This window comes from Ursus arctos, unplaced genomic scaffold (genome assembly GCF_023065955.2).
Source record: "Ursus arctos isolate Adak ecotype North America unplaced genomic scaffold, UrsArc2.0 scaffold_31, whole genome shotgun sequence".
Taxonomy (NCBI): Eukaryota; Metazoa; Chordata; class Mammalia; order Carnivora; family Ursidae; genus Ursus; species Ursus arctos.
The window spans coordinates 2227749-2240267 of record NW_026622997.1 but is presented as its reverse complement, the minus strand read 5'-3'; the positions used below and the strand labels follow the sequence as shown (position 1 = coordinate 2240267).

The following is a 12519-nucleotide window of genomic DNA, read 5'->3' as shown; positions in this document are numbered from 1 at the left end:
GCTCAGGTCATGATCCCAGGGTCCTGGGATCGAGTCCCATGTTGGGCTCTGTGCTCGGCGCAGAGCCTGCTTCTCCCTCTTCCTCTGCTGCTCCCCCTGCTTGTGCTCTCTGTCAAATAAATAAATAAATAAATAAATATCTTAAAAAAAAAAACTTACTTATTTTTATTTTAGAGAGAAAGAGTAGGGGGGAGGAGCAGAGGGAGAGAGAGAATCTCAAGCAGATTATATGCTGAGTGCAGAGCCTGATGTGGGGCTTGATCTCACAGCCCTGAGATCAAGAATCCATCAATATTTAAACAAAATAATATGTCAGGATCAAGCACGGTTTATGTCTGAAATGTAAGGTACATGAAACATTTGAATAATCAATGTAACTCATCATATTAACAAAATAAAGGACAAAACTTCCATAATCTTTTAAATAGATGCAAAAAAGTGACAAATACCCATTTATTTAAATAAAACTCTTAGGAAACTAGGAAAAGAAGCAAAATTCTACAATCTAATACAACTAATATATTTAACAGTGAAATATTAAAGTTTCTGCTTATAAGATTGGAAACAGGACAAAGACATCTGCTGTCATCATGTCTGTTCAGCATTGTACTGGAGGTCCTGGCTGGTGAAATACAAGTAATAAATACATATGAGGAATAAACAGAAAATAAACAACAGTAGATTTAATAAAAGTAATAAAAGAAATAGAAGGCCTAAAGATTGGAAAGGAAGAAGTAAAACTCTATTCACAGTCAGCATTATTATTTATATGGAAAAATCCCAAGGAACCTACAAAACAATCACTGAAACAAATAAGTAAACATAACAAGGTGACACAATATAAGATCAGTATAAAAAAATAAATTGCTGGGGGACCCAGGTGGCCCAGTCAGTTAAGTGTCCAACTCTTTTGAGTTTGGCCGAGGTCATGACCTCAGGGTCATGAGATCGAGCCTTGCATCAGGCCCCACGCTCAGTGTAGACTCTGCTTGAGATTTTCTCTCCCTCTTCTCTCTCCCCACTTGAGCTCTCTTTCTAAAATAATAAAATCCTTAAAAAAGTCAATCGTCTTTCTATATGCTAGTAGCAAACAACCAGAAAATAAAATGCAAATAATTCCATATCTAATGATATAAAAGCCATAAAGTATTTAGGGTTAAATGTAGCAAAACACATGTAAGATCTTTATACTGGAAACTAAATAGATTGCTCAGAAAATTAAAGAAAACTTAAATAAATTGAGAAACATAACATGTTCATAAACTGAAGACTCAATATTGTTTAGACACCAACTCTTCCCCAGATGGATGCATGTATTTAATACAGCCCCAGTCAAAATCTCAACAGGAATTAAAACGGGAACTGAAATTAGGGACTCGGGGGCTTGTAACCAATGTTCATAGCAGCACTATTCACAGTAGTCAAAAGGCGCAAACACCCCAAGTGTTGAACAAGAGGCGAATGGGTAGGTTTCTTTGGCGGTGAGGAATGTTCTGTATCAGATGGTGGTGGTGTTCGCACCACATTCTGAACACACTGAAAACTTTCCCGTGCACTTTTAAATAGTTAAAATGGAAACTCTTTGTGGTCTGTGTATTTTACTACGATTTGAAATTTCTAAAAGTATAATGAAAATGATAAAATTAGATGGTCTCCAGGCCCCCAGCCGCTCCTGCGGTTGACTGCGCGAAGCCTCGAGGCCGGGCAAAGCAGCCGGTCTCCGCAGTGAGGTCCGGGGACAGGCCACCGGAATGCCGGTCGGACGCGCCGGGTGCCCGCGACCCCCCTCAGGCCAGGGGGCGACCCCGGAGCACAGCCGGAGAGTCTGGACGCTATTCACAGCTACGCGGGCCTGGGCTGTCCTTGAGGACCGCACCGACGCCGCACACCGCGGCTCCCCATCACCGACTCCTGGAGGGGCTCCGCACGGCGCGCCCCCGGCCCCAGCTCTCGGGCGCAGGCGCAGAGCCGCGCCGCCGCACGCTGCCCACGCGCCCCGCCCGCTCGGTGCTCCTGCGTCGGGTCTGCGCAGAGTCTGCGCCGGGCCGCGCCGAGCGCGAGGAAGGAGGCGCTGCCAGCCCACAAACCGCAAGCCGCAGGAGACGCCGGGGCTCCCCGCTAATCCTTCCGGCTTCTTCGAGCGCCGCGCACTCGGGTTCCGGCGCAGCGCGGGTCCGGCCCCGGGTGTGCCCCGGCGCGCGGCCGCGGCGGCCGGTGAGTGGAGCGTGCGGGGCGCTGGGCCGGGCCTGGCCGGGTGGGCCTGCAGGCCCTGGAAAGCGGTCCTGCGGTGTCTGGCCGCAACCGCGGGCGGGGCGGCGGGGACGCGGGCTGCGCCTGCTGGGGGCCCAGTCCAGTCCCGGGGCTGCGCTGGGGGCGGGCGGTGGTCTCCGGGGGTGGACACCTGCTACCTGTCCCCTCTCCCCTGCAGCCAGGCGCTGGATGGCTTCTGTACCCGGCTGTGCCCGTCCCCGCTCCCAGAGCTTGTGCCTGGACTGAGTTCTTTTACCCTTGCAGTCACCCCATGGCGTGCACCGTTCTTATCCCGTGTTGCCGACGGGAAAACTGAGGCACACCGAGATGAGGCCCCTTCCAGGAAGCTACACAGCTTGTGAGTAGCAGCGTTTATTTATGGTTCTGCCCAGGACCGCTGGTACTTGCGTATAGTGGGTGTCCATTCATTGGTGGAGGCGTCGACAGATTCTGTGTATCGCGTTCTGCGTTATCTGGAGCCGGTTCCCGCCAGCACTGTTGCCGCAGACCGTCTTTCAGTAGGTGTCGGGACCTGACCGGCTCTGTCCTGGGGTTGAGCCGAGGCTGCCTGGCCCTCATCATTCCTTTGTCCCTCCGCAAAGGCTCCAGCGAGCAGTGCACCCCACACCAGAGAGCAAAGCACGGGAGGAGAGCTCTTCCAGAACCTTCACTGCTTCCTTGTGACCGAGATAAAGTCTTCACACGGAAGGGGGTGGAAATAAGGGAGAATTTTTGCTGGGTTCCACATGGAAGGGCAAGTGGCGTGGTCCAAAGAACGTCAGACGGTGAGGGTCGCGGGAGGAGGACAGCTGTGAGCTTAGTCCCGCAAAGCGGACTGGGTCTGCTGGTGCTGCGGCACTTGGGTCCGCTGGGCCTGACAGTCGTGATGTGTCGGGATGCAGCGTGTACTTAGCAGTGAGGCGCTCCAAGCAACCAGGTATGAGGTAGAAGGGCGGAAAAGAGAGGAGGACTTGCCACACGGTGGTGGAGTCGTCCTTGGATGGAGCCTGAGCAAGGCAATGACCTCCTAGCCTCTGAAATAGCCGAGGGTTCCCCGCTGAGACTCTGCTCACTCACAAGTCCTGCCTTCCCGTGCATCCTCCGAAGCCAGGAAGAACACTCCTCTGTCCCCACTCTGTAGCAGCAGCTGCTGAAGGGAGCCTCACAAATTCTCTGGGAGCCGCCGCCTTAAATGTGCACCCTCACAATTTTAAAATTCATTTGAGATCTGCACAGCACTAGCATCTCTTTGTGTTGTACGTGATATTCTTTACTGTAAATGCTTTGCTGTCTTCTAACTTGTAGCATTAACAGAAGCCTTGTGAGAAAAAGACAAGCAAGTACTAGTTATGCCGTTTTATGGTGTGGGACCAGGCTTTCAGAAAGGTGAGTGCTTGCCCGGGGACGTACAGCCCTGCCCTGCTGGACGGTGGCAGCTGCCTTCTGTTTTGGTACTGGGGAGGAATTAAGAGGCTGCTATCAGACTCCGTTTGAACTCCTACCCCTTGTGAGGAAACGGACCAAGAGCCTGGATTTTATGCCTCAGATCACCTAGAGAGTTTAGGGAGGGTTCAGGCTTGGCCCAGTTCCATCCCCTTCACCTTTTAGCATTAAAGAGCTAGGGACTTCAGGTCAGACATCAGTGTCTATTGTCCTTTTTCTCTGCATCTGGGAGGAGGTGATTGCTTGTAGGCATTTGTTATACCTCAACCCTTAAGGTTACATTCAACCGGCCAGATGTGGACATGACTAGACCTGTGATTCTGACTGCCTAGGGTAAACCTTTCATTGCCTTTCACCAAAAAGAAAGCTGAGAGGAGGTGGAAGAGGGAAAGGCGACTGTCTCACTAGAAGAGCTGTGTCCCACGTAAGTTAAGGATTCTTCCTTCTCTTCTGAATGTGTCATCTCACCAAGCAGGGGATACATTTATTTCTCTTTTCAGAGAACTTCCATTAGGTGAGACTGCCAAATTTTGCCCAGGATGAGACTATTCTTTGCCCTTAATGTCTTCCTCAACACTCCTTTGCTCTATTTCATCATGAGGTGATTGAAGAAATTTATTGGCCTGTTTCTTGAATGGCTTCATCCAAAACATGGACCTTAGGCTCTCACATGTCTCTGGCGATTTGAAAAGGACTAGGTTCATATTAGTCTAATCCCCTTAGTGTAGGCAGGCAGGTATGTATTTGGGCCTTAAATTTAAACTCCAGGAATCAGAGAGCTTTGTACCAAACAGTCAAGTCCAACATCTTCATTTGACAGATGAGGAGACGTAAAATCCAGATGGGTTTCTTTCCCCTGTTTTTATGTAGCTGTCGTTAGAACGATATTCAAAATCCAGATTACTGGGGCACCTGGGTATTGCAATCAGTCGAGCATCTGATTCTGGGCTTCAGCTGAGGTCATGATCGCAGGGTCGTGAGATCGAGCCCCACATTGGGCTCTGCACTCAGAGCGTAGCCTGCTTGAGAATCTCTCTCTGCCTCTCCCTCTGCCCCTCCCCCATCAAACAAACAAACAAACAAATAAATCTTAAAAAAAATCCGAATTACCTGGTAAATGCTTGCATCACAGGGCCTCTATCTGATGTTTCCCTGATGCGTGTCAAGGCTGCCACCTGCACTGGGCTGGCTGGAGAATGTAAGGCTCAGGTCCCACCGACAGGGCTTTAGCACGAGTGGGACCCAGCGTAGCCTCCCAGGGTGCCCCTTTCAGAGGCAGGCACTCTCCAAGCCCCCGTGGCACTCTGCTGGCACCCTGGGATCAGTGGGGGTTAGTTTCTTGGCCATTTAGAGGCCACAGGAGTGGAAAGTGCAACTCAGGTGTTGTTCCCTAGTGAGTCTGAGTCCAGGATTTAACACTTAGCTTTGGGCCAAATTACTTAACTTCTCTGTACCTCGGCTTCTTCATTTGTATTGTGGAGATAACAATAGCACCCTTCACTGTTGTGAAGCGTACGTGAGTCAATATTCATAAAATGCTTATAATAGGCAGACCCAGAGACCTAAAGAATCTCCCAAATTAGGTTCCTTTGTTTTAATGTAGAAACTTTCCCTACTGGGGTTTCTGTGTATCGATCATGTGTCACATATACAAACAAAATGCATAATACAGTTATGCATGTAAGGAACTTCTTTGAAATGCCCAAACAACTATATTTGAGGACACTTGTACTAATGGTATACTTATGAATTGAATTATACAGGTAAACTGATATCACATTGGCTCAGCTTACCAATCCCCACGATATTAATGAGCATGAAGGAGAGCTGTCAACCCCAAGCTGACCATCTTTGAATTCTGTCCTAGTTCTTTCTCTGTCCAGGATATTCTACTTCCTTTTAGGTAGCCTATGTTTTCATGGTTCTAAGAAGACAATTTACAAAGATCTTCAAATTTCAGATCCTCCTGCTTAGGGGAAAACCCAAACCACCAAAAACCTAAACATTTTCTCAGCAATGTCTCCTCCCCAGGATGGAATATAATATGTAATAATGTATATTATTATATACATATTATTATTATGTATATATATTCCACTATGAGCCACAGTCCCATTTACTATCCTGTAGTAAAACTGACAGATTGTATTACTTACCTATAGATGTAATTTCCAAAATATCAATATATTACCTAACCCTGATGTAAAGGAAAGTAACTTATATTAGAATAGTATGTATTTCAGGGGCGCCTGGATGGCTTGGCCGTTAAGCATGTGCCTTTGGCTCAGGTCATCATCCCAGGGTCCTGGGATGGAGCCTGGCATTGGGCTCGCTGCTCGGCGGGAAGCCTGCTTCTCCCTCTCACACTCCCCTTGCTTGTGTTCCCTCTCTTGCTGTCTCTCTCTGTCAAATAAATACATAAAATCTAAAAAAAAAAAAAAAAAAAGAACAGTATGTATTTCAGTGTGTGCGGATTGGATGAAACAGATGCCTATGTCTATTCACAGAATCACCGTGAATACAACAGCCACAAACACAGCCCAATGTATGAATGTCATGTTTGTGAATCTAATACCAGAAGTGGTTTGATTTTCCTGAAATGGTGAACAAGTCCTGATAGCTTCCAAAGAAAGAGAAGTATATTTCCTTAATTTTCCAATGTATATCAAAGCTGTGCAAAATATTTTTTATCTCCACGTAAAGTAGTGTTAGGTTCTAGCCTTAGGTAACGATTAACTTTTTTTTTTTTTTTTTGAGTGAGGGGAGGGGCAGAGAGAGAGAGGGAGAGAGAGAATCTCATGCAGCCTCCACTCCCAACATGGAGCCCAACACAGGGCTCAATCCCAGGACCCTGAGATCACGACCTGAGCCGAAATCAAGACGCTTTAAGTGACTGAGCCACCCAGATGCCGCTATGAACAACCTTTTTGAAAGTCACATAGGATCAGGAACATTTTTTTTGTTTTGTAGGAATGTGTATTATCCTTGACCCCCACTAAATCCCAATAGCACCATCCAATCAACATGACGATCCAAAAAAACCCCTCACCAATTTCCAGAAGTCTCCCCGGGAGGTAGTACTGTTGCCTTGAGAATTACTGTCATAACAGAGAAATAACAGTGAACTGTCAACAAAATCCTGATGGCGTAGTTGGAGGGTCTGTGCTGCAAGAATGCAGGCCAGCCAACCTAGCAATACGGCGGATTCCTACTAAGGAATGAGGGCGCCATAAAGTATGCAGCTGGATTGTAGTGGGAGGTTCTAAATAAATCAGACTCTTATTCGATCTAGTGGTAGCGCTTCTGTGTTCCCTGTTTCCAGTTGGAACGCATGTTTTTGGCTAAGCTGGATACAGACAGCATCATCACATTGCCTTTGAGGTTCTCCCCGTGTGACTTCTTGGTGGATGTCCACCACGGCTCACCTGCACATCTGGGAGGGTTCCAGTCTACAAGAAAGAAAATACCTGTGAAAGCAGATCATGTCCTAACCCAGTGGATCTCAGACTGTGCTGTGAGCAGAAGCATTAGGGGAAATGGTATATAGCTGACTGTCAAACACAAGGGCTCCAGATGAATCCACTTAAAGCTTAAAGAAAAAGCTTTCGTGGGGAAAGTTAGAGTCCAGAGATGGGCAAGGAAAGGCACAGATTCCCACATTCTCCCGTTTTCGCAGCAGAAAGGCTGCTGTAGAAGGTTGCTGTGCGGGTCACTGAGCATAGGTCAGCGTTCCAGGAGACGGCCTGCTGGTCTTACTGAGGAGGGAAGTGTAAGAACACCCCGTCAGTGGGGAGGTAAATGGACTGCTTGGTGCTGGGCCGTCTCAATGTGGGGTGCCCGCTGTGTAATAAGAGGGTCCGAGAAAGCTAGCTGCCTACTTCCTGGGAACGTCGAGGTCCTTGGGAGGTGGTGGCCCCTGCTGGCAGAAGGGAGAAGCCACCAGTCTATGGGAAGCTGAGTTTGTATTTTAGACCCTCATGCTCTGTGAGGAACATTTTTTAGGCAATCTAGAGTATGTTTCTAGGGTTCGTTTTGGACAATTCTACTTGTCAAGTTAAATGAAGTTATTAAATACAAATGCCTGGGCCCCATATCATACCTAAAGTCTGAAGCACAGTCCAGGTATCTTGACTAACAAGTTCCATGGGGGATTCTCCTATGAATGTGTATAAACTTCTGGAACCTAATTTTGACCCCTTTCAGAAAGCCGTTTTTGCCAGGCCTTCCTCCCACAGCTTCTGAAATTCACACCATCTTTTCTATAGATCAAAGCATTAAGATTGAGCTCTGAATAGCCCTGTGTCTCCAGCACCCATAGCCTTGTGTTAAATCTTACCCACCAACAGGAATCCCAGCATGTGAATTGGACATGGTCATTCAGTCGGAGGGAGAACAGCTGTGGATGCTGGAACTTCAAGGAACTGAAGAGGGGAGTGAGCGACAATACCTGTCTGGGTGAGTGATATCATGAAAAGACCACTGATTCGATATTTAGGAGATATGAGTTCCAGTCTAAGCTCTTGGAATTTGCCGGGTGACTTAAGTTAGTCTGCTTTCTATTTGTCCAGTAAGTGAGCTGGCCTTGGGGAACTCTGAGTTAAGCTCTGTCACGATGAACTCTGAGAGCAGACCTGTTTAGAAGAACACCTAAACTAGCTGGGAGCACGTTTGGGGGCATGTTGGGTGGCAGGGTTGTAGACAGCATTTCTGAAATTCTGTTCTTTCTCAATCCCAAGAAAATGACTGCATCCAAGCTTGATAGAATCATCCTTACTGTTTGTTTTTTTTTAAGAGGGTATCTTTTCTATACTTAAGAGTCTATTCTTCTCATCCCTTTCCGTTCTCCCATTTACCATTGCTGATCGGCTATACTAACTAACAGCTCACTTTACTTTCTGATCCCCTAGTCTCTGCTCATCAGCTGGTATATCTGCTAGTTTCCATTTTTTTTGGCTCAGCGTAGGACCCAGTTACCCTTCCCATATTTCTTGATGTCTCTCTGCTCCCCATGCCTGTTATAAAAACTCTGCCTGTTATCTCTTCTGCTCCTGTTCACTTGCCTTCGACTGTTCCTTTTTGTTTTCTTCCCATATAAAGTTGCTAGGGTGTGTGAATGGCAAATTTGTTGTCTTTTTTTCCCTGCTGGTTTATTTTCCTTGCTCTCCGTACTAGATGCAGGTGACATTTGCACTTTAAATGTCTTTCAGATAGGGAGATGTGAACTGAGCCAAAGCATCAACACCATTCAGGCTATTTCTGAAGAACTAGAGTTTTCAGGGTCAGCAATGGAAAGTCTCAGAGGGAATACTGCCCAAGGTCCTAAGAATGAAGAGGCCTATAAAGGAGAGGGCCGGTTATCAAGGCAGACAAAATGTCCTGTAAAGAAGACATCTTTTGAGAAAACAGCAATCAGGAAAGTGTCGATGACCCTCAAGGAAATTTTCACTAGGGAGAGAGTTCCTGAATCTAGTGAATTTAGTCTAAGCTCAAAAGTTAATACACAGCAGAACATTCCGAAGGGAGCTAGATCCCCCATATCTAGGAAAAACTCCAAATATAATTCAGACTTCATTAGACACCAAAAACTCTTCCCACAAAAGAAACGTTGTAAAGGCAATGAGTGTGGGAAAGCCTTCAGTTACCAATCAGACCTTATTGTCCACAGGAGAATTCGTGGTGGAGGAAAGCCTTTTGAATGCCATGAATGTGGGAAAACTTTTAGCCGAAGTACACACCTTATTGAACATCAGAGAACTCACACTGGAGAGAAGCCGTACGAATGCAGTGACTGTGGGAAAGCTTTTAGCCGGAGCACTCACCTGAGTCTGCATCAGAGGATCCACACTGGAGAGAAACCGTATGAATGTGCTGAGTGTGGAAAAGCCTTCAGCCGAAGCACTAACCTCAGCCAACATCAGCGAACTCATACTCAAGAGAAACCTTACAAATGTAATGAATGTGGGAAAGCCTTCAGTGACCGTTCAACCATAATTCAGCACCAGCGAATACACACCGGAGAGAATCCCTATGAATGCAGTGAATGTGGAAAAGCTTTCAGTTGGATCTCCTCTCTCATTGAGCATCAGAGAACACACACCGGGGAGAACCCCTATGAATGCGGCGACTGTGGGAAAGTGTTCAGTCGCAGCTCTTCCCTCGTTGAGCATCAGAGAATCCACACTGGGGAGAAGCCGCACGAGTGCAGAGAATGTGGGAAGGGCTTCAGTCGGAGCTCATCCCTTATTATCCACCAGAGAACTCATACCGGAGAGAAGCCTTACAAATGTAATGCCTGTGGGAAAGCCTTCAGCCAGAGTTCAACTCTCATCAGACATCAGCGACTTCACACTAAATAGTGGTTGGGCTTTTCCATTAATGTTAGCATAAGAGCACACAGCGTTCACCTCCTGTACCTGCAAAGAAACACAGATACGTCTTTGAAGTTTTCTTCTCTACTAGCTAGCTAGGAGCCAGTTTCAACTTAGCCTTCCTTCCGCTTTGTAAACTAGATCCTCCAATGAGTGATAAATACAAGGGGATGACTTTAAGAACCTCACATAGCCCATCTCCTATTCTGGAGGACTCCAGCCTTAGGGTTTAGACCTGACACCTTGTATTTGCTCACTTTATCTATTCCATGGGGCTTGGGTCCCCGAACAGTCAGTGAACCTTGTTTCTGACCGCATCAGCCCCTTTACACAGAGAGGAAGTCCTGTGTGCGTGATGCTGGCTCCAGTAGCTGAAGAGAAGGAGCTGGCTTCAGAACAGGACAAAAGGCTGCCCACCAGTTTGGTGACAGTAGTGTTGAGGCAAATCCAATCTCTCATTTTATAAGGACAGATTTTTCTCTTAAACCTTTTTTTTTTTTTTTCTGTAGCGTATTTTCCTCAAAGTATAAACCACAGTTCTAATGTGCCTAACTAATCCTAGTATTATTTTATCTTATGCTTACCAAGAATGTCCTAAAACTTCTATTGAGTTCTTTCATTATTTAAAAAAAAAATTGCTTCCCTGGTTTTTACATTTTTCTTCTGTTTATAGACTTCATGAAACATACCCTCTGGCCCTAACTCTCACCAATTCTATAATGCTGATCTCTCAAGGACAAATTCAGTGCCTATTTCTTAGTCTTTTTACTACTTGACATTTGTGGAATTGGCACTTTTGGTCACTCTTATGCCTTAAAATTTGAGCTTCTTCTGGCATCCCTGATTCTGTGCTGATCCACGCTTTTCCTACCTCCCAGCACTCTCTGATTAACAATGGTCAGCTCTATAACTTTGGGCAAGAGTTAGACCAGAACGGTCTCATGTGATCGGGTTATAATACTTGAGGTTACTCCATTAGATTGTAAGCTTCCTGGAGACAAAGGTCTTTTAGATCCCTGTGAAACATCGAAGTGCTGAGTAGTCACTAACTGACCTGTAATTACTGCCTACTTTATCCCAGGTAATCAGTCTGCTAGATTTTATTTGAAATGGCTTACGAGTTGATTTCTTTCTCTATTCTTAGTGCTGCTGCTAGGTGCTCAGTAGTTTGGGCCCAGATTACAAAAGTCAACACTGCTGCCCTTGTCTCCCTGTCTTTATCTAGCTGCTTGACTAAACCACCACCTTGTTCAAAGAGTCCACAGTTTCTAGCGAAAAGATCAGACTGTCGAACTCCAAGGTCTCCCACAGTTACATCTATTTACTTACTTTCCCTTGTTCCCCAGTACACATTGGCAGGCTTGCCCTTTGTGTCTGCTCTTCCCTTTTCTCGCACTTGGCTTCTTTTCACACTATTCTCTGGCACCCTTTGACATCTCCTGCTTTCCTCCTTGTGTCTCCAGAAATCCTGTCCACACTTCATAAAAGGTCTTGCTGAAGTGCTGCCTCCTCTGACACTGAGTCCCCCACCGTAGAAGTCCTTTGCGGTGGTGGTTTGCATTTATTTTCCTGCATTGCAAACTTTCCTATTCTGTTTTCCAGTTGTCTCAGGTGCTTTTTTCCCATAAGCTTTTGAAGTTAGAAATTGTCTTAAATTTCTCAGAAGCCCCATCTAATACATAGTATAATGCAGGTCTGGACTCTAGTTTTAATCTAAACCAGGAGGGTTTAATTGAATAGTGCAATCTCTTTAGTCTTTTGAATGGAGAAATAACCTCATAAATATTTTGGTCCTTTTTGTCCTACCTTGAATTATGTAAATTCACTCTTGGGACTAATTCTTCTTTAGTGCTCCTGGGATGCTGACCTCTTGGCTTTCCATTTCATGAGACTGTTGTAAGGAATAAGTGAGTTTATTCATGTAAAGTGATGAAAACAGTGCCTGCCATAAACTAAGTGCTCAATAAATGCTAATTGTTATGATTCTGCTGTGCATCAGCCTATAGCTTTTCATTTAATTCCCTGCAGGGTCTGTACGTCCATTACCAGCAATGGAAGACTAGGATTACAGTCAATTAAGTTAGAAGACATTTCTGCTAACTGCAGTAATAGGCAATAGCCATCTATTTGTTACAAATGTATCATGTGTGAAAAAGGACTCAAGATAGCTTATGTGATAAAATAGAAAAGAACCAAAACACGTATAAATCAGCAGTAGAGGGGTGCCTGGGTGGCTCAGTCTGTTAAGTGCCTGCCTTTGATTTGGGACATGTTCTCAGGGTCTTGGAATGGAGCCCTGCATCAGGCTCCCTGCTCAGCGAGGAGTCTGCTTCTCCCTCTCCCTCTGCCCTTCCTCCTGCTTGTGCTTTTTCTCAGATAAATAAATAAAATCTTTTTTTTTTTTTTTAATTAGCATTAGAGAAAGGAGAAAGCCTAGAAGACCAAGATCAGGAAAAGT

The 12519-nt window shown here is 45.9% G+C and overlaps 1 protein-coding gene across 11 annotated transcripts in view; it reads left to right on the top strand.

Moving 5' to 3' along the window:
- Positions 1 to 2048: 2048 nt before the first annotated feature.
- ZNF391 (zinc finger protein 391) overlaps positions 2049 to 12519 on the top strand; it is a 46401-nt gene continuing 35930 nt past the window's right edge. For 4 of the 11 annotated variants that reach the window (XR_008956662.1, XR_008956660.1, XR_008956658.1 and 1 more), the window contains exon 1: positions 8059 to 8148. Coding sequence is in view for 6 of the 11 variants with exons in the window: in XM_026511172.4 (XP_026366957.1) it covers positions 3600 to 3636; positions 8040 to 8148; positions 9359 to 10049 (837 nt within the window). In the remaining 5 variants the exon portion in view is untranslated. The other 7 variants (XM_026511172.4, XM_026511171.4, XM_026511174.4 and 4 more) reach the window with 7 other exon arrangements.